This window comes from Heptranchias perlo, chromosome 7 (genome assembly GCF_035084215.1).
Source record: "Heptranchias perlo isolate sHepPer1 chromosome 7, sHepPer1.hap1, whole genome shotgun sequence".
Taxonomy (NCBI): domain Eukaryota; kingdom Metazoa; phylum Chordata; class Chondrichthyes; order Hexanchiformes; family Hexanchidae; genus Heptranchias; species Heptranchias perlo.
In genome coordinates, this window is record NC_090331.1 from 38,842,168 (window position 1) to 38,869,772 (window position 27,605).

The window sequence follows — 27,605 nt, forward strand, 5'->3', positions numbered from 1 at the left end:
TTATTGAAAATAGTGCTTGTAAAATATATACACAGTTTCTGGAAAGACTGATTTAACAGTATTATTTACTGAAATTTGAACATCTCTGTACAAAAGACTCCTGCAACAATAGTTGCATTTCAGTTTTAAAAAATGACCATTTTAACCCAATTTCTAGTTATCTCAATAAAACTTGAAAAGCTCTCAGTTTAAATACTAAAGGAAATAATTGTGATAAAGATTGCTGAAAGCATCTGCTTTCAGCATTGTTAAATTTATAAATTTCTTCAAACCAGAAAAGATGAAATCATGCAAGTGGTCTGAGAAAATAAATGAGGGATCGCAAAAAAAAAACTTCTGTATTTGTTTTTTTAAAAATATATAGAGTTCCTCTCAGTTCATCTGGTAAAAACACTCCTGAACACATTTTAGTATCACGGGAAGGGAAAGGATCATTCCCAGTAAATACCTATCTAAATCCCCAAAATATATACAACAGTAAAAATTTCTAGTAAATATTTGTTTTTCAGAAGTAAATTGTAATTTATTCTGTAACTTATACACACATTAAAAATGTTACTAGCATATGTAATCATCATCTCAGTAATCAAAATCTCATACATTCGCTGCATTCATTTTTACGCACTGAAATAAAAAAAATTTGTAAAACGATTAAAAAATGTCCATCGCCAGAAGAGAAAAACAGGAAGATAACCCTAGCACCATCTAACACATTCAAGTGCAATTTGCTTCATTACAAACCGTAAGAATGTCTTGAAAATAAGTTTAAATTACAACAACTAGAATTCTTCTGCTGTTCCCGTGTCTTACAACCCGTGCAAATATTTCCTGATTTCTGATATAAAATATGCACTTGTTCTTCATTTTGTTTAGTAACAATATTGTATGTTAGCTGAAAATCCACTTTTGGTATTGATCAGAAGGATTGCATGGGATCAAGTTGGGTTTTCCCCCTCTTGCAGTTAAGCACTTATTTGAAACATGATTTACCAGATGCATATCCTGTAAGACAAAACATAATTTACAAAAAGGTACATCTGCATCATCTTTTCCTGAATGTCTTAAAAAAAAATTACATTAATGTTCCCATCTCCCCATTTTACCATCTCTCCTGAAGGCATTAACATTTGCTAGGGTATAGAATCACAGACACTAGCAGTTGTGCTGCAGCTGGCTCAAGTGACTGTCATGAATAAGCCGAGCACTCGATTGTGGAGACTGATTATGTCCTCCTCCATTGCAGAAACTGGACATGTCTGCAAACAATGTCCACACAAGTGCACTTTGCAACACTATCACTTTGCATAATTAATCATTGTATTGCAATCAGCAGCGGCAACCCATGAAGTATTTCCCCTCCCTAGCCCATGAGTAATTAGGCCAATTCACAAAATATTACAGATAAGGAGGGCCATTCAGCACATCTTAGCTCATCCATCTAGAAAAATCATCCAGTTTCTCCACCCCACCCCCACAAGCAATAATTCTGAAATGATTCCATTGTTTTTGTCTCCAAATCTCTTTGCAGGAGTCCATCCCATGTGTTGAATAGCCTGTGCAAAGTCCTTGACAGTCCTAAATTTCCCATTTACCAGTTTGAATTTGTATCACCTTGTTCTGTCAAGGTGCAGTTTGGATCATCCAAAACTCAGGTGCTTGCATCCTAACTCGCACCAAGTCCCATTCACCCATCACCCATGTTTGTGACCTACATTGGCTCCTGGTCTGGTATTGCACGATTATAAAATGCTCATCCTGGTTTTCAAATCCCTCCATGCCTCGCCCCTCCCTATCTCTGTAACCTCCTCCAGCCGTACAACTCACCGCCATCTCTGCGCTCCTCCAATTCTGGTCTCTTGCGCATTTCCAATTTTAAATCACTCCACCATTGGCGGCCATGCCTTCAGCTGCCTAGGCCTTACGCTCTGGAATTCCCTCCCTGAACCCCTCTCTCCTCCTTTAAGACACTCCTTAAAAACTATCTCTTTGACCAAGCTTTTGGCCACCTTTTCTAATATCTCCTTGTGTGGCTTGTTGTCAAATTTTGTTTGATAATCACTCCTGTGAAGCATCTTGGGATGTTTTAATACATTAAAGGTGCTCTATAAATGCACATTATTGTTGTTGAAGTAATATTTCAGATTTAAATCATCAATATTACTTATCACCATACATGCTGCCAAGATCACCTCTCAGCCACTTAGTTTTAAAGTTTCTCCAGTCTTTCCTCATAACTCAGTCCTATGAGACCAGGGAACAGTCTCACACCTCTTGTCTGCACCACCGCCAGGGCTTGATGTTCTCCCATGTGTCACAGTGGACAGAACTGGACACACTACTCAAGTTGTATCCTGGCCAGAACACTAATTATTTGAGTATAACTTCCTCTGACTTCTACATCCTTGATTTAGTTATATAGTTCAGCATTCTATTGGCTTTGAGGATTTTTCCTTTGCAGTGATTGCATTTATAGTGTGCCAAGTTTACTAAACCTAAATCTGTTAACTTCATCCTTAGCCATTTCTAGAACATTCATGGAGTAGTAATATGGCCCAACTTTTATTCCAATATGCAGCACTTTACATTTTTTGCATTACATTTCATCTGTTATTGTTCTACTAATTTACATATGTTGTATTACACATTTTATATTTCCTGAGCTGCCTTCTGAGATTTAACTGCCCCTTCTATTTTTGTATTGTTTTGATTATGACCAGTTTGCAATGAGCTTCTGAGTCCAAGTTGTTAGTGTAAATTAGAAACAGTAGGGGTCCCAACACTAAGCTCTAGAGTTCTCAGGTTCCTGAAAATTCGGTCCATTTTTCTATCTGTTATTGATACAAGACTAATGGGTTGGTAGTTCGCTGAATCTGTTTCGTCACTCCTTTTGAATCAGTTTATCATCTGCAAAGACCTCCCGTACATTTATCAATTCCATCATAATTACCATTAGTCCTTCAGAAATGTCATCCCTTATCTCTCATACTTGGGGATAAATACCATCCATAATGGCAATTTATTTTTGAATCCTTTAACTCATCTGGAACTTACATTTCATTTAAGGGAAAGTTGTTAATTCTACTTGGATTATCACTTTTTAGAAAGAGCTCTTCTCTTCAATAATGAATACTTTGCGCAAACAATTTAGCCTTTTAAATATCTTATAGTCATCCTCCATTTGTGTTTACGGTTCTCAAATCTTCACTGATTGCCTTCTAATTGCTACAGTACTGAAAGATTTGTTTTGCATTTGCAGTTATACACTTTAGTTTCTTCTTTGCTCTTAACATTTCTGCAAGTTCCTACAGTCCTCACAGTGAACCCTTTAAACTTTTTCACTGCATGATCCATAGAAGCTGTTTTCCTTCCTGATTTTGCTTCTGATTCATTTGTTAATCCAACTGTGGTCATGCTTGTTCATTCTATGCTTGGTAATCCTAAGCATGTATTTATCCTGCATGTTCAGTAGAGGATACCTTTAAAAGGCATTATGCAGAAGTACTGTTGAACAAACCTCCTCTTCAACACACCACTACCAATTTTGTTAATCAGTTTCCTCATTTGCTTGAAGCTATCTTTTTCTAAAATTATACACCAGAGACCTCAGTAGTTCTGAATCTTCAAATCATTGTTCAACTTAGTCATTTTGTGCTTACTATTCCCCATGGGTGTCAAGAATTCCATTTTCTACATGATATCTTGTTCACTTACCAAGTCAAAATGTTCAATACTTCGAATGCACTGGGTCACAAAGCAAGATACATTGTTTATCAACTTGAATTCAACCAATTGGTTATTCATAATTTATATCTGTTTGAAGAAGGTCCCCCATTAAAATAACCTTGTTGTTTTCATACACCCTCTTATCTATTCATAGGGCAAACTGTCATCCTCCTCATTCTGACCTTGTGTTTTTTTTTTTAAGTATAACCTTAGTGTTAATTGTACAGCTTTCACATTAAAGATGCCCAAAGTAGATTGCTGAGTAGCTTTCCACCACCAATAGTAAAAAAAAAATTAATCTCTCAGGTGTCCTTGATATATAGGGTGACCCCACCTCTATTCTTCTCTACACTATCTTTCCTGAACATTCTATAATCCTGTATGTTCTATTGACCTTCTGCGGTCATTCATATTTCTGATACTCTTCCTACTTAATTGTTCCCTATTGCCACAACTGTCACAAGTTGGGGCATCTTATTCTTAATAGTTTTATAGTGTTCATCTATTGTAGATCTACTCCCTTTTTGGTCCCCGGTGTCTACCTGTTATTCGTATTTGGCTTCTGAATATCTGCGTTATTGTGCTTAGACCTGCCTGTTTGCTACCTTCCACTCTTCAGTCATTCATCTTTGGGATCCAATTGTTCTGCCTCAACAGCTGCTCTGGCTGGGATTAGCTAAATCAGCACAGACTTGGGGTTGAACAGGGACATTCCTGCTCTGTATGATTCAGTATTATTCCAGATGCTGCATTTTTGCACTAAGCCATTAGGGGGACTCTTACATTAGGATTTTAAAAAGCAAGAAGCATCCCCCTCAAGGGGAAATGTCCCTAAAGCTGTTTTTTTTAAATCATATAATTCAGAACGATAGAAACAGGAAAATCCATGCACCATTTAATAACATAGCTATAATTCATTTAAAAAAGTTTGATACAACAGTTAACTTCAATAATCACCATATTGATCATTTTAAAGCTAGTTTCAAAGTATAGTATCGCATTTATTTAAACGGAATCAATTACAATCTCAGCAAAGAAATGGAGTAATCACCTCAAGTTCCCATTTCTGCTCTGCTGAAACAACGCTATTTGGACCTTTATATGCACATTCCTCAAGAAAAGCAACGCCTTGTACGTTATGAATACACAACTCCTTCTGAATGTTATGACGAATTTCATGCAGTGAGGTATACTCAAAGTACTGAAAAGAATAATAAGAATGTTAATAAATGGCATTATGAATGTATTTAGTGAATTCAGGCAGAATCTTAAAATTCACACGGTCATATATTAACCCTTGAAAACAGACTCCAGATTATAAGGTTTTGAGATATATGTTGAATTACTTTGAACTTAAACTAGACCTCAACTCCATGTTAAATAATAAAAGACTTGCATTTATATAGCACCTTTCACGACCTCAGGAAGTCCCAAAGCGCTTTACAGCCACTTTTGAAGAATAGTCGCTGTTGTAATGTAGGAAAAGCAGTAGCCAATTTGCACACAAGGTCCTACAAAGAGCAATGTAATAATGACCAGATAATCTATTTCAGTGATGTTGGTTGAGGGATAAATATTGGCCAGGGCACCAGGGAGAACTCCACTGCTCTTTGAAATAATGGCAACTTTTAATAGTCCACAACACATGTTGCAAAATGTTGCGAAGAAATCTAACTTGATATATTGCACTTTTGGCAACTTATTTCCTTTTTACACAAACTAAAATGCTCACTTTTTTTTTTCTCTTCATGATTTAAAGAAATATTGGGATAATTTTCATTTTGAGCATGGGCAGAAAACTGGCGGTTGTGGATCAGCCTCCCATTATACACCCACCCAACTTTTCTCTCCATTGAAGTCAATCTGCAGCTGCCATTTCCCACTCCAAATCACCCCAATTGTTACAGCAAGTTACACTGAAACTACAGCACAGAAACAGGCCATTCGGCCCAATTGGTCTATATAGGTGTTTATGCTCCACATGAGCCTCCTCCCTCCCTACCTCATCTGACCCTATCAGGTACCATTCTATTCCTTTCTCCCTCATGTGCTTATCCAGCTTCCCCTTAAATGCATCCATGCTATTTGCCTCAACTACTCCATGTGGTAGCACCTTCTACGTTCTTACCATTCTTTGGGTAAAGAAGTTTCTCCTGAATTCCCTATTGGATTCATTAGTGACTATTTTATATTTATGACCACTAGTTTTGGACTCCCCCACAAGTGGAAACATTTTCTCTGCGTCTACCCTATCAAACCCTATTATCTTAAAGGCCTCCGTCAGGTCACCCTTAAGCCTTCTCTTTTCTAAAGAACCCCAGCCTGTTCAGTCTTTCCTGATAAGGATATCCTCTCAGTTCTGGTATCACCCTTGTGAATCTTTTTTGCACCCTCTCCAATGCCTCTATATCCTTTTTATAATATGGAGACCAAACCTGTACACAATACTCCAAGTGAGGTCTAACCAAGGATCTATGCAAGTTTAACATAACTTCTTTGCTTTTCAATTCTATCCCTCCAGAAATGAACCCTAGGGGGGCACAGTCACAGGGTAAGGGGTCGGCCATTTAGGCCTGAGATGAGGAGGAATTTTTTCACTCAGAGTTGTGAATTTTTGGAATTCTCTAACCCAGAGGGCTGTGGATGCTGAGTCATTGAGTTCATTCATGGCTGAGATAGATGGATTTTTGGACTCAAGGGGAATCAAGGGATATGGGGATCCGGCAGGAAAGTGGAGTTGAGGTCAAAGATCAGCCATGATTTTATTGAATGGCAGAGCAGGCTCGAGGGGCCGTATGGCCTACTCCTATTTCTTATGTTCTTATGTTCCACTGCTTGATTTGCCTTTTTTATGGCCTTATTAACCTGCGTCGCTACTTTTAGTGATTTGCGTATCTATATCCCTGATCCCTTTGCTCCTCTATCCCGTTTAGACTATTATCCAAGCAGTATGTGGCCTCCTTATTCTTCCTACCAAAATGCATCATGTCATCACGAGAAGGTACTACTTAGCAGGCTTCCCTTGCTCAGGGAGGCAGAAGAGCATCATTTCCATCTGAATGCCGTTTTTCAATTATTTGTCATCACACGGCCAACTGAAATAAGATTTGCCATGCACTTTTGAATCTTAGTAATGGGACACTTACCTTTATATTTTTCCAATGGGTTAACATTGTTATAAATTAAGCTTTTCTTCATGATTTTTCATAGAATCTTAAAGCACAGAAGGAAATCATTCCACCCATCGTCTCTTTGATCTAATTAGTCCCACTCTCCTGTTCTTTCCCCATAGTCCTGCAAATCTTTTATAAAGGTTTAGCTTAACTTCCTTGCTTTTGTACCCAAAGCCAAGAGTCCCCATATGCTTTTTTTAAAAAAAAAAGCCTCATCAACTTGTCCTGCCACCTTCAAAGATTTGTATATGTAAACCCCCAGGTCCCTCTGTTCCTGCCCCCCTTTAAAATTGTACCATTTAGTTTATATTGCCTCTTCTCATTCTTCCTCCAAAAATGAATCACTTCACACTTCTCTGCATTAAATTTAATCTTCCATGTGTCTACCCATTTCACCAGACTGTCTATGTCCTCCTGAAATTTACTACTATCCTCCTCACTGTTTACTACATTTCCAAGTTTTGTGTCATCTGCAAACTTTGAAATTGTGCCCCCAAGTCCAGGTCATTAATATATATCAAAAAGAGCAGTGGTCCTAATACTGACCCCTGGGGGACACCACTGTATACTTTCCTACAGCATGATTAAAAAACTGTTCACCACTACTCTCTGCTTTCTGTCTCTTAGCCAATTTTGTATCCATGCTGCCATTGCCCCTTTAATCTCTTGGGTTTTTGCTGACATTTTAGTAAAACAAGGTTCCAAAAAGGATAAATCTAGCTCACCCTACCATTCGTCTGTCTTCTTTCACACCAACTACTTTTCTCCTCCCTCCTAATCTACCACTATAGCTCACTCTTTAACTTGCCTTTTTGCCTCTCAACCCACTAATCCATAAATCTGATAATTTTAACACTGCATGTTCAGTGGAGTCAGCAATCATTTTGTTGTGGCACTTAATTCCTTAAGTCAACTGCGCCAAGTGTGAAGAAATAATTCAAATGTGTTTAACTAGTAGCTTCTTTCTATTCAAATAATCCTTTCTACACCCAATTTATTGAATGCCTTCACTACATTAGCTGTAATCTTTCCAATGAGAACACATTTATTTCTCATAGCTACTCACCATAATTAAATCTGAAACCATCTGATTGTCCTTCTTCAAATTTAAATATGACAACCAAAATCAGCCACAATACCTAATGTGCAATCTCAGTTATGCTTTGTAGGGTATCACTTCTTTAAACTTGGTGTAACTTATTTTCTATTTAGTCAATTATCAGATTAATGAATCACTAATTACTTTTAATTTTGTAATCTTATTTATGTTACAACAAATGTTTATTGTCTTTTATTTCTCAGTACTAAATCTTGACAACTGGATGGATAGCATTATGTAAATTTCATTCAGATTCTATCCCTCTCCTGAGAACAACATGCACAACCTGGAATTGTCTGCAACTTAGATAATGTTTTAACAATACCTTCATTAAGGTTATTTTAAAATATTATAAAGAGAAAGGGCAATAATACCAACCCTGACATACTTTGCTCATCATAGTTGCACTAATAGAAATACAATAGTTAATCACAATATATTTCCTGTTACCTAATCAAACCATTATATAATTTTCAATGTTATGTAATTCTAGTGTTGGCCCACATGAAGTGCTTCCTGATAGTCCAGATATACATTACCAAGCACATTACCACCTCCACACATCCTTAATGAATTCCAATAAATGTGCTAGGTGTGCCTGCTTTTCACTAAATTCACACTAGAATGAACTTCTGGCCTTCACACTTGTTAAATACTTGAACTGCTTGCTTTGATTATCTCCAATATTTTTCCCAATGCAAACATTATAGTTGCTAGGATCCTGGATTTGACCTCTTCAAAGATTGAAACATTAATATTTTCCTCTCTTCAGTTATTAACTGTAACCCAATTGATGAAAGATTTGTGCCCTTAATTTTATATATTTTTTCCAAAGGGGTATTCCATCTGGTTCTTTAAATGACCAATTTGTTACTAATCTTTGTTTTCATCAAGAGCATGGATGCATTTCCTAACCTACTTTTGTAGAAATTCTGCACTTTTTTCCCCTCAAATTTTGATGAGAATTGTGTCTGTTTTACTGTGTTCCAATAAAGGTCAAAACAATATTGGATAAGGACTCGCAGTAAAGCAAAGGAATATTGCATCAATGCTTTCTTAACTTTAACAGTTCTAATGCTCAAGTAAATTCAAGTTGATTGTCAATTTATATTTACTTTCTAGGGTTATCTTTTTGCATGCACTACAAAAGAGACTAAGTCGGGAATTTCCTTGGAGCTGATTCCGCTCCGCCACCGTAAATTCACCAGAAGTGTGGTGGGAACTCAGTTCACACACAAACGGGTTTCCGCCACAGTTCCAGCGGTAGGAGCTCAGAGGAGATTTTAAAGCTTTTCTGAAATATTACCCTGTTAAGAAAAGCAGAGTAGCAAATTCCACTGTCATATTAACAGTAAAAAGCAGGAGGATAAAAAAGTGATAAAGAAATGTGCAAGAAAATTGTAATCATCACAGATTTAAAGAACATAAGAAATAGGAACAGGAGTAGGCCATATGGCCCCTCGAGTCTGCTCCGCCATTCAATAAGATCATGGCTGATCCTCTACCTCAACTCCACTTTCCATCCTATCCCCATATCCCTTAATTCCCTTAATGTCCAAAAAACTATCACTCTCAGTCTTGAATATACTCAACGTCTGAGCACCCACAGCCCTCTAGGGTAGAGAATTCTAAAGATTCACAACCACCTGAGTGAAGAAATCTCATCTCGGTCCTAAATGGCCAAACCCTTATCTTGAGAGTATGGCCCCAAGTTCTAGACTCTCCAGCTAAGCGAAACAGCCTCTTTGCATTTACCCTGTCAAGCCCTCTAAGAATTTTATAGGTTTTAATTAGATCATCTCTCATTCTTCTAAACTCCAGAGAATATAGGCCCATTCTACTCAATCTCTACTCATTGATTCCTGGGATGAGAGGGTTGTCCAATCTAGTGAACCTTCGTTGCACCCCCTCTAAGGGAAGTATATCCTTCCTTAGGTAAGGAGACCAAAACTGCACACAGAAATCCAGGTGTGGTCTCACCAGAGCCCTATATAATTGCAGCAAGACCTCCTTACTCTTATACTCCAACCCCCATGTAATAAAGGTTAACATATCATTTGCCTTCCTAATTGCTTGCTGTACCAGCATATTGACTTTCTGTGATTCGTGTGCAAGGACACCTAAATCCCTCTGAATACCAACACTGCTTAGTCTCACTTTTTAAAAAGATTTTGCTTTTCTATTCTTCCTATTAAAGTGGATAATTTCACATTTCCCCACACTATAATCCATCTGCCACCTTCTCGTCCTTCACTTAACCTGTCCATATTCCTTTGCAGCCTCTGTCCTCCTCACTGCTTACCATACAAAGCTAGATGGGAAAGTAAGCAAATTTGGATATTACACTCGGTCCCCTCATCTAAGTCATTAATATTGATTGTAAACAGCGACGCTCAAGCACTGATCCTTGCGGTACCCCACTAGTTACAGCCTGCCAACCTGAAAATGACCCGTTTATTCCTCTCTGTTTTCTGTTTTTTTTTTTATTCGTTCACGGGATGTGGGCGTCGCTGGCAAGGCCGGCATTTATTGCCCATCCCTAATTGCCCTCGAGAAGGTGGTGGTGAGCCGCCTTCTTGAACCGCTGCAGTCCGTGTGGTGACGGTTCTCCCACAGTGCTGTTAGGAAGGGAGTTCCAGGATTTTGACCCAGCGACAATGAAGGAACGGCGATATATTTCCAAGTCGGGATGGTGTGTGACTTGGAGGGGAACGCGCAGGTGGTGTTGTTCCCATGCGCCTGCTGCCCTTGTCCTTCTACGTGGTAGAGGTCGCGGGTTTGGGAGGTGCTGTCGAAGAAGCCTTGGCGAGTTGCTGCAGTGCATCCTGTGGATGGTGCACACTGCAGCCACAGTGCGCCGGTGGTGAAGGGAGTGAATGTTTAGGGTGGTGGATGGGGTGCTAATCAAGCGGGCTGCTTTATCTTGGATGGTGTCGAGCTTCTTGAGTGTTGTTGGAGCTGCACTCATCCAGGCAAGTGGAGAGTATTCCATCACACTCCTGACTTGTGCCTTGTAGATGGTGGAAAGGCTTTGGGGAGTCAGGAGGTGAGTCACTCGCCGCAGAATACCCAGCCTCTGACCTGCTCTTGTAGCCACAGTATTTATATGGCTGGTCCAGTTAAGTTTCTGGTCAATGGTGACCCCCAGGATGTTGATGGTGGGGGATTCGGCGATGGTAATGCCGTTGAATGTCAAGGGGAGGTGGTTAGACTCTCTCTTGTTGGAGATGGTCATTGCCTGGCACTTATCTGGCGCGAATGTTACTTGTCACTTATCAGCCCAAGCCTGGATGTTGTCCAGGTCTTGCTGCATGCAGGCTCGGACTGCTTCATTATCTGAGGGGTTGCGAATGGAACTGAACACTGTGCAATCAGCGAACATCCCCATTTCTGACCTTATGATGGAGGGAAGGTCATTGATGAAGCAGCTGAAGATGATTGGGCCTAGGACACTGCCCTGAGGAACTCCTGCAGCAATGCCCTGGGGCTGAGATGATTGGCCTCCAACAACCACTACCATCTTCCTTTGTGCTGTCCATTAGCCAATCATCTATCCATGCTAATATATTACCCCCAATCCCACGAGTCCTAATCTTGTGTTACAACCTCATGTGGCACCTATCGAATGACTTTTGAAAATCCAAATATACTATATCCACTGGTTCCCCCTTATCTGCCCTGCTAGTTACACCCTCAAAAAACTTCCTAATAGATTTGTCAAACACAGTTTCCTTTCATAAAACAGTGTAGACTCTGCCTATTCATATTATTTTCTAAGTGCCTTGTTACCACATCCTTAATAATAGATTCTAGCATGTCACCTACTACTGAATGGTGTACAAAGCAACAGAGAAGCATACTGTAAACAGAATTAGAGTATGCAGCCAATACATCCAAGTGATATGGTGACAGATGAAAATATTTTGCTGCAGTTTATCATTTTATAGGGAAATAAATATGAAATTTTATAGAATAGCTTTACTCAAAATATATAAGAAGCAATGCTTGTCCAAAAGTGATCTAACATTGAATTATTAAACTCAATACGATTGATTTTATTACCTGGTTTCCTCCAAGACCATGGCAAGTATACATTATTAAATTTTTTCCACCCTGGTTATTTTCTCCAGCATCAAGACAAGTTTCCAAACCTAGATTTTTAATCTGAAATTGAAGGGGAAAAAAAAAACCATTCAATATGTAGACCCTATTCTACTTCTTGATCAAATAAAAAGATTTTTTTTTAAATTACCTTTTACTTTGAGAGAGAAATGAGCTTTTAATTCAAAAGAGCCTATCTTAACCATCTTAGCGGAATTTAGGTTTTCGTTAAAGACACTTAACTGAAAAGATTACAGCCATAAAATAATCAGTGAAGTATAATCTGGTAATGTGTAAAAATCTCAGATTTACAAACAACTAATAGCTGAAACATAACATTAGGAAAGATAGAAATGTTAATAGACTACTAAATAAAGCCAGGCTACAATCAAAAATATCCCCAAATTTTAAATGCCCAAGATGAATTCCTGTATTCATAAAACAGGACAATAATTATTTTTAAAAAGAGAATTCATTCTTGACAAGAATGTAATATAGAAAAAAAAGTTGTACTTACTGCACCATAATGTGCAGGAGACATATCAGGCATAAACACCTCAGGATAAACATTTTTCAAATACCAAGTGAAGTTATTACAATGTAGACGTTGTTTCAACTCTAGCCTCTCAGTAATGTCTCCATATGTTTTCTGTTAAAAAGCAATAAGTTATTAAGTGAACGATGACTAACTGAATCAACATACTATCACAGTCAAGCAAAGGATTTAAAATACAAATTGCCTGAGGGACAAAAACTAATGACCAAATATGCTTTGTATAAAATGTTTTCTTCAGAAAATTACCAGATTTTAATATCAAATCTAATTACTTATCAGCTTTTCCTGAAAAGCTTTAAATTGACCTCAGTATGGTTAATACCATTTAATTATGTCTCATGCAGACACAATTCATTCAAGGTCATGGTTTTAGAAACTACAGTTCTTCCACAGTGCATAACAGGTCATTTGTAACTTTGCAGAATACATGAACAAAATAAAAGTTTATTTTGTTCCATTCAGTTTTACCATGTAGCTGATCCAATTTGTTTATACACTGTAATCACCTATTAATCCATGCAAATCAGGAAAATAGTATCATAGTATGTTACAGTACAGAAGGCCACCATTTGGCCCATTGTGCCTGTGCTTTGAAACAGCTATCCAATTAGTTCCGCTCCCCTGCTCTTTCCCCATAGCCCTGTAAATTTTTTCCTTTCAAGTATATATCCAATTCGTTTTTGAAAGTTACTATTCAATCTGCTTCCACCACCCTTTCAGGCAATGCATTCCAAATCATAACAACTCTGCCTAAAAAATGTTTCCTCATGTCGCCTCTGATTCCTTTGCCAATCACATTAAATATATGGCCTCCGGTTACTGACCCTTCTGCCACTGGAAACAGTTTCTCCTTATTTACTCTATCAAAACCCTTCATGATTTTGAACACCTCTATCAAATCTCCCCTCATCCTTCTCTGCTCTAAGGAGCACAACCCCAGCTGCTCCAGTCTCTCCACATAACTGAAGTCCCTCATTCCTGGTATCATTCTAGTAAATCTCTTCTGCACCCTCTCCAAGGCCTTGATATCCTTCCTAAAGTGTGGTGCCCAGAACTGGACACAATACTCTAGCTGAAGCCTAACCAGTGTTTTATAAAGGTTTAGCTTAACTTTCTTGCTTTTGTACTCTATGCCTCTATTAAAGCCCAGGATCCCATATGCTTTTATTTTTAAAAAGACAGCCTTCTCAACTTGTTCTGCCACCTTCAAAGATTTGTGTACATACATCCCTGGGTCTCTGTTCCTGCACTCCTTTAAAATTGTACCATTTAGTTTATATTGCCTCACCTCATTCTTCCTACCAAAATGTATCACTTCACAATTCTCTGCATTAAATTTCATCTGCCATGTGTCTGCCCATTTCACCAGTCTGACTATGTCCTCCTGAAGTCTGTTACTATCATTCACATTGTTTACTACATTTCTGAGTTTCATGTTATCTGCAAACTTGGAAATTATACCCTGTATATCCAAGTCCAGGTCATTAATATATATCAAAAAGAACAATGGTCCTAACACTGACCCCTGGGGACCACACCACTGTATACTTCCCTCCAGTATGAAAAACAACCAACCATTCACCACTACTCTCTGCTTTCTGTCCCTTAGCCAATTTTGTATCCACAATGCCACTGCCCCTTTAATCCCAGGGGCTTCAATTTTGCTTACAATTACAGCTATTTGTGTTACTTTATCAAATGCCTTTTGAAAGTCAATATACATAATACCAACTGCACTACCCTCATCAACTCTCTCTGTTACTTCATCAAAGAACTCAATCAAGTTAGTCAAACATGATTTTCCTTTAACAAATCCATGCTGACTTTCATTTATTAGCCCATACTTTTCCAAGTGCCAATTAATTATGTCCCAGATTACTTTTCCCACCACTGACATTGGGCTGAGTGGCCTGTAATTGCCGGGTTTATCCCTCTCCCTTTTTTAAAAAAAAAGAAACATAATTGCAGACATTTTTATGGATAAGAATATTCAAAAATGATTTTAATACAACACTTATGGGTTGATAAATGTAATGTACAACTTAAAATATGAGATCTACACCATTTAAATGTATGCAATACAGGCAAACAGATGTTCAAAATTCAAAATTGCCTCTCCCATTCATCTCTCTGGCTGGCTGAATGGCCCACTTCGAAGTATATGTTGGAAAGAAAAATGTTTTATTTATGCTGTTATAAGAAGGATGTCATATACATACTGTGTATACGGTGTACCTTTGGTCCCAAAAATCATAGTCTACCACTGCATTACAAATTGGTGCTCCTTTACTGATGCTAGTCAGACCCAGGTAAAGTGGTAGTCTGACCACACATTCGTTATGTATCAGCTCCAATATAACTGGAGAAGATGACTCCATGGCCTAGAAACGAATATGCATAATGATGTGGCTAGCAACCCAGTCATCTACTTACTAGTAGAAGGAGAAACTCTACCCAAATGGCCTCTGGGCTGGTAGAATTATACTAACAAGTAGATTTTAGTGAGTACAGACAGGTGGAATGAGCACTCAAATACTAGGTGCTCCAATTTCCTCAAAACACCATTCCACATGCAGTGGTGATATGTACCTGGAGGCAGAGTGGTGGAGGAAACTGGATTAGCACAATGGTGGACCTGTAAAACCCACTATTTTACAGGGCAACATAAGCATAATTCACTCACACTATTGCATTAAGTTGTCCATTGTATACAGCAACATTAAATGAGTCTGTAGTTCATATGCAGCATCAAATTGCATATCTATGCTCTCTCTTTTGCAACCAACTCAATCATATAATATGTAAATACATCCATTTAATACTTAGCTGACCAACTATAGTTTAGTCAGGACAAATGGCACACTCCTTAGATTCCTTACACGGCTGCTTGCTAAACCCGTCCACAAATCCTGGATAGTGTAGGGCAGGAAAGGCCAATGCCAATGCCAATGCCAGTGGCAAAATGCAAAGGCTCCACTTGTATGGTTCAGCAACCATGGCCAACAAATGAGTTAAGAGACAGTATCAAGCTAAACTAAAAGGCTTACACAAATGTACGCAAAAGTGGAAATCCAGCAAACTGGGAGAGCTACAAAAAGCAAAACAGGGTTACAAAGAAAGTAATAAAAAAGGCACAAAAAAGGGAATATGAAAGAAAAATTATAAGGGATATCAAAGCTAACGGCAAACATTTTTATAAATATGATGAGAAAGAATGGTAAAGGGGAATGTGGACCCATTAAATATGGATGCAGGCGAGACTATAATGAATAATAAGGAAGTGGCATAATTGTTAAATGCGAATTGTGTATCTGTTTTCACAGTGGAGGAAGATGACAAAATACCAGTGGTATTTTGGGAATACAAGGAAACCTAAAAATAACTCAAGGCCAAGAATTTAGTGGATTTAATATATGTACAAAGTGGTAATGGAGAAAATAATGTGACTTAAGATACACAAATCACCAGGACCTGCTGGTTTCCATTCCAGAGTATTAAAAGAAATAGGTGAGGAAATTACAGATCTGCTAGTCATATTTTTCCAAAACTCTCTAGATTCAGGAATTCTGCTTTAGGATTAAAAAATTTAAAATGCCACTCCCTTATTTAAAAAGGGAGGAGGAAGAAACCAGGTAATTACAGACTTATCAGTTTAACATCAATTGTGGTTAAGTTACTGGAATCTATCAGAGATAGTGACTGAGCACTTGGACAATATCAACTGATCAAGGAGCATGGACGTGTGATGGGTAGTTCATGTCTGACTGATCTACTTGAATTTTTTTTTTTTTTTGAGATCAGTAGCATGGTGGATAGACAAGTTTCTATGGATGTTGTCTATATGGACTTACAGAAGGCATTTGATAAGGTTCTGCTCAGGAGATTAATAGGCAAAATGAGAGTGCACTGAATTAGAGGTAACCTTGTGATATGGCGCAGCAGGAGACAGAGTAGGGATAAAGGGTTCGTTCTGATTGGCAGAATGTGACAAGAGGTGTTCCCCAGGGATCTGCATTGGGGCCCCAGCTTTTCACCATATATATTGATGACTTACATGAAGGAATAGAGAGTTGCATAACCAAGTTTGCAGATGACACTATGTTAGAAGGCACAGTAAGTTGTTTGTATGGGAGCAGGAAGTTGCAAAGGGACATAGATTAAGTGATGGGCGATACTGTGGCAGATGGAGCTCAATGTGGGCAAGTGTGAGGCCATCCACTTTGGACCCAAGAAAGATAGATCAGAGTGTTTTCTAAATGGCGAGAAGCTAAGAAATATGGAAGAGCAGAGAGATTTAGGAGTCCAAGTACAGAAATCAGATCGAGTGGGCAAAACTACGGCTGATGGAGTTCAATGTGCAGAAGTGAGAGGTTATCCACTTTGGATGGCAGAAAGACAAAATCGGGATATTTCCTTAATGCTGAAACTTGGAGCTGTGGAAGAGCAAAGGGATTTAGGTGTCCACATATACAAATCACTAAAATCTGGTGCACAGGTTAAAAAAAAGTAATCGAAGGGGCTAATAGAACGTTGGCCCTTATCTCAAGGGAGTTGGAATTCAAAAGTGAGGAGTGATGCTTGAGTTGTACAGAACATAGGTCAGACCCCATCTGGAGTACTGCATTCAGTTTAGGGCACCAAATCTCAAAGATATATTGGCCATTGAAGGGATACAGCAAAGATTCAGCAGAATGACACCAGGATTTAAAAGGGTTAAATTATGAGGACAGGTTGCATAAACTTTGGTTGTATGCCCTGGACATTAGAATGTTGTGAAGTGATCTAATCGAGGTGTCTAAAATGATTAAGTGATTCGATAGGGTGCATACATATTTCCTCTGGCTGGGGAATCAAAAACAAGAGGGCAGAATCTAAAATTAGGCCATTTAGGAGTTAGATTAGGAAGCACTTTTTCACACAAGGATAGTGAGAATCTTGAACTTGAATGTGGGGACTGCTTAGATTAATCCCATGTAGTTCAACTTTGCAAACAAATTGAACTGGATGAGGAAAATCTTCAGAATTTATCCCAGTCCATACGCCTCCAAATCAAAAGCTGTCAATCACTCAAGTTCAAATCCAGAATGGAGCTTTCTGTGCATATAATCACTAAATGAGATGTCCACACCTCATCCTGATCTTCCATATCTAATAATGCTTTCATCATGTAGAATTTAATTAGCCTCTCGACCAAAGCTTCTTCATCCTAATATACATGTAAAGAACTTGGTCTGAGTCAGTTGGTCAATTTATCTCCAGACCACCATCCTGAAGTAGCATAAGAAAAGTTAGTACCCATCTCAACTCGGTCAGTCTCATGTGTTGACCTGACAGACAAAACTAGCTGAAACCAATTTTTAAAGTCACATCTAACCTACCTAAAAAGTCATAAAAAAAACATTTCCCACATTCAACGCAGGATGAAAGCTCTGCTTTCTCAATTATCCAGAACAATTTAATTTATAACATATATATTTTAAAAAGCAGAAAAAACAAGCAACATCACCTGTGCAACAAGCATTTATGGAGTGCAAGTTATACAGCGCTAATCATTCTATTTTGTAAGCACAAGTCAGCTAGAACGCTGAATTTTCACTACAGGTTCAGATGCAGGCCAAAAAGATCAAATGAAAATCTGCACATATTGCCTGTACATGAAACAGCCCTTTTATATTACAGGGCCACTTATTGGGGGGGGGGGGGGGGGGGGGGGAGAAGAGAGGGCAGGGAAATTGCATGGACGATTGATCCTGTCAGATACTTTTTTTTAAAACTGTGCATAGTTTAGGAAGAAGGATGGTCACATTTTCCAGTTATGGCTCCTCCTCTCTACCCAACCCACCCCTTGACAACAGCAAGAATGGAGCAGGAACCAAAAATATTGCTGCCAAATTCTGTAGGCAGACCAAGTTTCCAATGAACTGAAACCAGCATCTTAATTCTCTGCCACAATTAGTTAATGCAACCCTGGTCTAACAATGAACCCACATCAGACTAAATTGCATACTGGAGAATATGTAGAATGCCCACCATCTCAAGATAGTGGAAAATATTAAACCACTTTATACAGACTAAAATATTGTCCAGATTTACTTAAGAAAATAATTCACAGGTGCAAAAAGATAGGCAAGATACTATACAGCACAATCAGCAATTTACACTACCTAATAACTGGGTTGACAGAATCTAGTTCTTTGAGTTTTTCTCAGCAAACTCTGTCAAAAACAATCTCTGGTGATTTTATGCAACCTACGGAGCTCTAGCCATCCTTCATATGTTTAAAAGCAACAATGAATAGAACTTAAAGAATGGTCATTAAGCCTGACTGTTTGGTGTAGAAGGAGCCTTGTGGATGAACAACTTTAAAAATCAGAATATGAACAAACTAACATCTCAGAAAACAATGGGATAATGACCTAAGAATTCTGTCTCTTCACAATGTAATTCCTACACTTCATCTGGTCTATTTTTTAAAAAAAACAATAACAGTGGATAACTACACATTTTTAGATTGCTATTACCAGGATGAATTCATGCAAAATAGCCCTTTAGAGGATTCCACGGAACCAAACAATGGCCTATGTTTTTAGCAGCCAGACATGGACATAACACAATAATTTAGGTCAAACGTCCAATAATGAATAAACTGATATGGTTTAATGAAATCAAAGGGCAAATCGCTCAGGTGAACATTTAACACAAAGTGATAAGTGAACAGTGTTTTAAGGTTATTGCATTCCAGCCAGCCACAAGATCATTCCCAGATTAAAATTTTGTCAAAGAACAAAGGAAATTTCATGAAGACATCATAATAACAGCTGGATGATCCAATTTTTATACACGGTGTTACCCTATTTAAAACCATATAAAACAATTTTTAAAAGAATATTTTCAATCTCAGTATTGACTGGCTAAAATTTTTTTTAAATGGGGTCACTTGACCCACCACAACTTGGACTGCCAGGTCCTCTTCTCAAATCCCAATAGAAACTGTTTGCCAACAGAGGGTTTGAAGCACAATGTGTTCCTTTGTACTTTTGCCAGCTGAAAATCCTGTTTACAGCAATCCAAATGGTAATGAATCATATTCAATGAGTTTCCTGTATTCAAAAGATTGGGATCGATTGGAAATGTTCTAAACTTTGCAATATCAGGATAATATTTATAATTTAACACTTCTCTATCCAACAAATACACATTATAACATTTCAAATTATTTACTGTACATTAACCGGTGAAAAGCTCTCATTTCAGTAGTTCAATATTTAACATTTAAGCAGGTAATTTGATAACTTAAGGAAGTTCATCTTATAGTATCCAGTCTTACTAAGAATACTTCTTTGAAAATATGAGAACTGTTAATTTTAAATGTCTATGATATTATTCTATTTTCCAGCCAGTAATAAAGGTTCACATTCAAAACCATAATTTTTTTTTGATATAATGGCAATATGTGAAGCAGTGAAGTGTGTTGAGACAGAATCTGATCCACAGATATACTATTACCAAGATATACTATTACCAAAATATTCCAAGTTAAGTTGCTGTGCTAATGCTTTGCCCCTTTTCTTTGTTAAGAGACTTACGTCATCTTTACTATGTTTGAATTGAGGCAGTTGCTGTGTTTTGTTTTTGGTTGACTACAGTATTGGAGAAACTGCCTGTATTGTTGTGATTGCACTGCTTTATGAATCAGCAACACCTTTTGTATGGTTTTACTTGTTTGGCTGACTGCCTTGTAGGATTTGTTGCAAATTTTGAGTTCTAATCATTGTTTGCAACAGCAGCAACTTAAATTTACATAGCACCTTCAATGTGGGAAAATATCCCAAGGTGCTTCACAGGAGGAGTGATCAGACACAAATTGACACCAAGCCAATAAAGGAGATATTAGGAAGGGTGACTAAAGTTTGCTCAAAGAGGTAGGTTTTAAGGAGGGTCTTAAAAGGAGGAAAAAGAGGTGGAAAGGCAGAGAGCTTTAGGAAGGGAATTCTGGAGCTGAGAGCCTAGATGGCTGAAGGCATGGCTGGAGTAGGTTACAGAGATAGGGAGGGGCTTGAACATGAGAATTTTAATATCGAGGCGTTGGTGGACAGGAGCCAGTGTAGGTCAGCGAGCACACGGGTGATGGGTAAACAGGAATTGGTGCTAGTTGGGATACGTGCAACAAAGTTTTGAATGAGCTTAAGTTTATGGAGGTTCGAAGATGGGAGGCCGGCTAGGAGAGCACTGAAATAGTCAAGTCTAGAGGTAACAAAAGCATCGATGAGGTTTGAATAACAGGTAAGCTGAGGCAAGGGTGAAGATAAGCAATGTTATGGAGGTGGAAGTAGGCAGTCTTTGTGATGGAGAAGACATGGGGCCAGAAGCTCAGGATCAAATAGGACGCTGAGGTTGCAAACAGTCTGGTTCAGCCCGAGAAAGTGGCCGGGGAGGAGGATGGAATCGGTGGCGAGGAAATGAAGTTTGTGGCAGGGGCCAAAGAAATCCATGAGCTCCTCAAACTTGCAAAAGGTGGAGGAGGCAGGGGAGAGGGGTTTAAGGAACCGGTTGATAGTGGAGAAAAGAAGTGTGGGTGGGGAGTGGTGGTTATCTTTGCATTCCAGGATGATCCTGGAGTAGAGAGCAGTTTTGTCAGAGGAGAGCAAGGCCTGATAGATCTGACTGGACCACATTAAGCACTGACGATGAATGGCTAAACCAGTTGTGCACCGTAATATGTTCAAGAACGCACCTCTTAGATTTAAGGGAGCAAAGGTGGCGGCCGTATTAGGGGGAACAGCCTGGATAGGAGAGAGTAAGAGTTTTAATGGGGACAAGGGCATCAAAAGCAGAGGTGAGGGAATGATTGAGCAGATCGACAGCTGCAGAAGTATCATGGTGAACGGAGGGCCAAAGGCTAGACAGTTCAGAGTTTGAAAGTGTCACTAAGTGACTTTCGGGAGAGCTTTTTTTCCCCCCCAGGTGAGGACACAGAAGGGTTGGAAGGGTGATAGGGATGCGAGTGGTGAGGGATACAAGGAAGAGCTGGACCTGTTTCTGCTGGGGAAGAGATCACCTCTTATAAAAAAGGTAGATAATGTAATTGTGGGGTTCAAAACGCCTTTGTGACAAAAGACATTTGAAGGAAAGGATTAACCGTGCCCCTTTTAAACAAAGACATTTGAAAATCTGCCAACAGAGTAATGTAGTAAACTGTTTTCCCTCAATTACGCTGATGGCATTGGAGAAGTATGAGTTTCAGGATCGAAGACATTGTTCACCAGATTGATTCCTGGGATGAGAGGGTTGTCCTATGAAGAGAGATCAAGTTGAATGGGCCTAAATTCTCTTAAGTTTAGATGCGGGGTGATCTCATTGAAACATATACGAATCGGAGAGGGCTTGACATGGTAGATGCTGAGAGGCACTTTCCCCTAGCTGGAGAGTCTAGAACTAGGGGGCATAGTTTCAGGATAAGAGGTTGGCCATTTAGGACTGAAATGAGGAGGAATTTCTTCACTCAGAGGGTTGTGAATCTTTGGAATTCTCTACCCCAGAGGGCTGTGGATGCTCAGTCATTGAGTACATTCAAGGCTGAGATCGATAGACTTTTGGACTCTAAGGGAATCAAGGGATATGGGGATCGGGCAGGAAAGTGGAGTTGAGGTCGAAGATCAGCTATGATCTTATTGAATGGCAGAGCAGGCTCGAGGGGTGGCATGGCCTACTCCTGCTCCTATTTATGTTCTTATGTAATGCGGATAAATACCTAGATTATTAAATAAATAAGCGATATGGATGATATTGAGCTTGAAGCGTTGTCAGGCTTTTAATACACAGTCTTTTGTAAACACAAGCTTTTCAACACAGCATGGAGTAAGGTAAGAAAAGGCAACAAAGGCATGCATCAAAGGCTTCGGATCGGGAAAGCAATGATAGGTGCGAAAAGGGCATAAGCCTCTCATTCCTATCTGGTAATCTGTTCAAAAAACTGGGATTTGTAAAACATCAAATAGTATTACATCCAGCATATGATTAAATGGCATAAGGAATGGATCTGAAATCAGTGAAGCAATCAAAATTGGAGACATCAGGACCATTAAGACTGTCTGTGCATAGAAATGAAAGGGGCTATCTTTACATGAAAGGCCATAAACAGAAATAGTAAAGGGGCCTTTTACGTTCCATGGTGCGAGCACGTGGTTTTTTCTACATCAAAGGGTCTCTAGTCATATGATCACAGCCTAAACTGTCAATCATTGAGTTATGTTAATGATTAAGGAATAGCAACAGGGAGCGATTGGACAAAATGAATGGCACGCCTCAATCCTACGTCCTATTGGTAAAAATCATATAAAAAGACAGAACAGTCTCTTCACGACATGGCAGTCACAAGCAATGCACAATGCAGTCGATCACCACATAAGAAGAGGACCTCAAGACACAAGAAGCTGGATGAGTAAAAGCCTTGGTTTAAAGATTATATACATTACATGATTTGCCTGAATTGTGTATGAATTGTTAAGTCATTACATAACAACACTGTGAATCATTAAGTGTATAACAGGATTTTATTGAGGAAAGTCATATGTATGGTTTGATTTTGCTTCATGAATGCTCATATGAATATTAAATAATTATTTTTGATTAACGAAACTACCATGAGGGTGACTTTCTTTGCTTGACTATTCGTCCAGTTCCAAGAATCACAGGAAGTAAGAATACCCTACAAAATGCATAGAATTATCAGGGGCAGAGTGATCTGCCGGACTAATTTTGATCACCAAAAGGGTCAGAAAGGAATTTTCCAGATGTTTCCCCCACAATATTGGCCTGGGTTTTTAATCTGGTTTTTCGCCTCTCCCAGGAGATCACATATATATTGTGATACACAAGGTCTCACAATTGCATGGGACAGGCTGGGTGGACCAGAGGGTCTTCTCCTGTCCATCACTGTTCGTATGAGTACTCATTATTTGGGCAATTTCTCTCCATTGTGAAATTTGTAATTTATCTATTTCTTATGGTTCTTTTTGAAAGTTTCCGTTCCTCTAAATAACAGAATCATAGAGCACAGGAGGAAGCCATTTAGCCCATTGTGCCTGTGCTGGCTCTTTGAAAGAGCTATCCACTTAGTCTCACTCCTCTGCTCTTTCCCCATAACCCTGCATGTTCTTAAATTTCTGGAATGTGATCGGAAGAGTTTTCATTATAACTATTAAATATTACAGTAATATGCATTGTAGTAGTTTCTGCTGACTGCTGTTTGAACCTTATGCTTTATTTTATGACTTCTCAGATATCACTGAAGACTCTATGCAATGTGATGTAAAAAGATGTTTTAATGGCTCTTGCTACAATGCCGAGAAGCTCAAGTTCTGAAATCCATAATTTATAAATCAATATGAAATAGGGCAGCTAAAAAGTTAAAGTTAATATGGGTGTGTGTGTGTGGGCATCATGTGATGTCAGGAATTGAGAAAAAGCCAAGTTTAATAGTCTACCAGAATTAAACCACTTGAGTTCAGACATGCAATCCTCCATGCATATTATGTGTTGGAAGCTGGCAGTTTGCAGAAAATAACCCACTGACATAATTCACTCATACCTGCAGCACTCACTAAGTATCTTATTTGTGTAAACCACCAGCCTTAGATGTGTGTTTAATTTCAATGATAGATATGAATAACAGTATGATTTATAGGATGCCAATCCATCACTTTAAAAAAGAGTTGATGTGGAGATGCCGGTGATGGACTGGGGTGGACAAATGTAAGGAATCTTACAACACCAGGTTATAGTCCAACAGTTTTATTTGAAAATCACAAGCTTTCGGAGGCTTTCTCCTTCGTCAGGTGAGTGTGGGATTCCATGGAAGGTACCACATATATAGTCAGAGAACAATGCCTGATGATTGCAGATAATCTTTCCAACTGCCCGTTGTCAAGGCAATCAAAGGAGTCGAATAGTGTTCAGACAGGGAGACATTACATACAGGACTACTGAATATACAAATGGGACAGACAGACAGACATCCGAAAGGAAGAGAGAGAAAGAGAGAGAGAGAATGATCAGTTGTACTAAAAACAGATAACTCTTTTCACTGGTGGGGTTACGTGTAGTGTGACATGAACCCAAGATCCCGGTTGAGGCCGTCGGCCGTTCTCATGGGGGCAGAACTTGGCTATCAATTTCTGCTCGACGATTTTCGTCGCAAAATCGTCGAGCTTCAAAATACAACTCATTTTAAAAACAATGAACTAAAATTAGGATAAGGAAAGATTCTCAGCTAAAGATGCTTTTTGAAGCTTAGAGCACAAAATAAAAGCTACAACAGGTGTGTAATCAATACACTTATTTCTCTCTGCCACATGTACATACACAGCCTGTTTTAAAAAAAATACAATGCCTGAAGAAAATTGAAATTTGTCCTCTAGTTTTTCTTCAAATAATTTTGAAAACAAAGAATGCTTCTCTCCAACAAAAATCGATAATTTTGGTTAGCTTAAATGCTATGGTGCATTCTGGGAAACTGCATACTGCCGGACCTGCCTTCAGCCAACAGTGTAGGCTCTAGCCACTATGTAGCTCAGTGGAGCAAGTTTATGAATTCTTCCTCCCTACGCCATTGCCATTTGGAATATATTAAAAATCTTATCAATTGTACAGATCTCAAATGAGAACCTTTATAAGAGAGTAGTAAACTTCAGTTCATTTCGCAGTCCTTTGCAGACTTTGCTGAACCTACTCTGAATCTAGTGAAACATTACAATACAAGGAAGACTCCATTCCTTCCCTTCCCTCGAGAGAAGCAATTCCATACTTTCTCAAATGGAAAGACAAATAGTAGCTTGAAATTTTGAAACCAAAAATCCAAATAGAAATTTGAACCAGCTTCCTCCAGCAGTAAAACTTGCAATTCTTTTACATGTTCTAATCAAAATGGATGGCAACTCAAATACAAGATTTAAAATATGAATAAAGGCTGTGATGCTACAGAAATTATAGTATGACACATAAATTCAGTTAGCTGCAGCTATGCACTTATTTGAACCTTTAATAAAAACGTACACAGATCCCAAAAACAATCTAATCCTACAATATTACTGCCGCTATCCAGTTATTTCTCCATTGTGCTTCATACAGCATGTTTTGAACTTCATTTCAAGCACAAAAGGTCAAGCAAGGAATCATTTTATTAAGAAAATGTATTTTTGTGAGTACATGTATTAAACATTTCTCTAAGTATTTTTGTTACCCGTTTTATTTGAAAATCTTCAAACAATTCGAAACCCCAAAAATGAATGAAGCTAAAACAATTGGCAGGCAAATTTTTATAAACTGCTATAATTTAAGGTATTCTGTAAGTACTCATTTTAACAATGCCACTTACCTCTCTAGCCATCTGCATTGCCTGTTGGTTTCGTCTGTAAAATATCTGTTTGTATTCATCCATCCATACTTCTGCCAAACGGACCAAGTTGCGGGCTATCACTTGAGTACCTTTGGGAAACGTATGTGGGCTTTTGGTGCGAAAGACATGACCTACTACAGAGCATGGCAGAATTTCCAATTGTCCACCACATAGCCAAACCTGTTAGTAAAAAAAGGAGGCATTGACATATAAATAATCTTAAACTAAGCAGAGATCGTTGCACTTAACTGTCAGCTAACACATGATTGATAACTGGAAACAGCTAAGCAATGTAAATTATTTGTTCACTAGTTACTAAAGTTAGTAATTTATTAGATCAATTTATGCCTAAGCTGGTAGCACTTTCACCTGAATCACAACGCTGTTTGGTTCAAGCCCAAACTTTTTTTCATATTTCAAAATAAACTTTATTCATACAATTTGCAACAGTACATACAGTACAATTCAACACTCACGCACCATACATTGTACATACAGTTCATGGCACCCTAAAGGTGACCTAGCCCAGGTCATTACAGGTTACAGATACAGTACATTGCATTACATTCATTTATCATTTTACATTCTGCCCGAGGGGGTTTCTCCCCCCCGATTCCAGCCTCCCTCTCTACAATGGCGGGAGGGCTCTAAACAGTGGCCTTTCCCCATAGCGCCTCGCTTCAGTACGTACTCCTGCACCTTAGAGTGTGCCAGGTGGCAACACTCTGTTGTTGACAGCTCCTTCAGCTGGAAGACCAACAGATTTCGGGCGGACCAAAGGGCCTCCTTCACCGAGTTGATGGTCTTCCAGTCGCAGGTGATGTCTGTCTCAGTATGCGTCCCGGGGAACAATCCATAGAGCACAGCGTCCTGTGTTACCAAAATGTATGGGATGAACCGGGACAGATACCAACACATCTCTCTCCATACCCTCTGCGCAAAGGGACAGCCCATCAGGAGCTGGGAGACTGTCTCCTCCCCGCCACAGCCTTGAGGACAGCTTGCGGTGGCGCTGAAGTTCTGTGCCTGTAGGAAGGACCGCACTGGGAGGGCCTTTCTCACCACCATCCAGGCTACATCCTGATGCCTGTTGATCAGCTCCAGCAACAAGACGTTCTGCCAAATGGCATCGACTGTCTGGTCGGGGAAGAAGCCGATCGAGTCCTCCCCCTCAGTTCCTTACAGGACTCTGAACGTTTTGTGTCGACCACTGCCTGACGGCCTTGTAGTCAAAGGGGTTCCTCCTCAGGAACTTCTCCATCTGAGACAGGTGGGATGGGGGGATGGGGGGGGGTGGGGGGGGGAAACACACGGTCCAGCTGGACGGGACGTCTTTCGCCTGCTCGGCCAACATGGCCAGACCCAGCCTTTTGTATTGAACAGGTAGAAACCCAGCACGTAGCGACACTTGGTGTTCGCATACTGGGGCTCTACACATATCCTGAGGCAACCACACAAAGGTGGCCATCAGGATCAGAGTGGCATTTGGGACGCTCTTCCCCACTTCGTCTGGGGTCTCGTGCATGGTGGTCCTGCGGACGCATTCAACCTTGGACC

At 39.2% G+C, this 27,605-nt stretch overlaps 1 protein-coding gene across 1 annotated transcript in view; it reads right to left on the reverse strand.

Moving 5' to 3' along the window:
* Positions 1-24: 24 nt before the first annotated feature.
* galnt3 (UDP-N-acetyl-alpha-D-galactosamine:polypeptide N-acetylgalactosaminyltransferase 3 (GalNAc-T3)) overlaps positions 25-27,605 on the reverse strand; it is a 39,061-nt gene continuing 11,480 nt past the window's right edge. The window contains exons 6-10 of the mRNA XM_067986779.1: positions 26,028-26,228; positions 12,614-12,745; positions 12,058-12,159; positions 4,775-4,924; positions 25-1,002 (exon numbers count right to left, since the gene is read on the reverse strand). Coding sequence (XP_067842880.1) covers positions 889-1,002; positions 4,775-4,924; positions 12,058-12,159; positions 12,614-12,745; positions 26,028-26,228 — 699 coding nt within the window. The 3' untranslated portion in view covers positions 25-888. The remainder of the gene's footprint in view (positions 1,003-4,774; positions 4,925-12,057; positions 12,160-12,613; positions 12,746-26,027; positions 26,229-27,605) is intronic.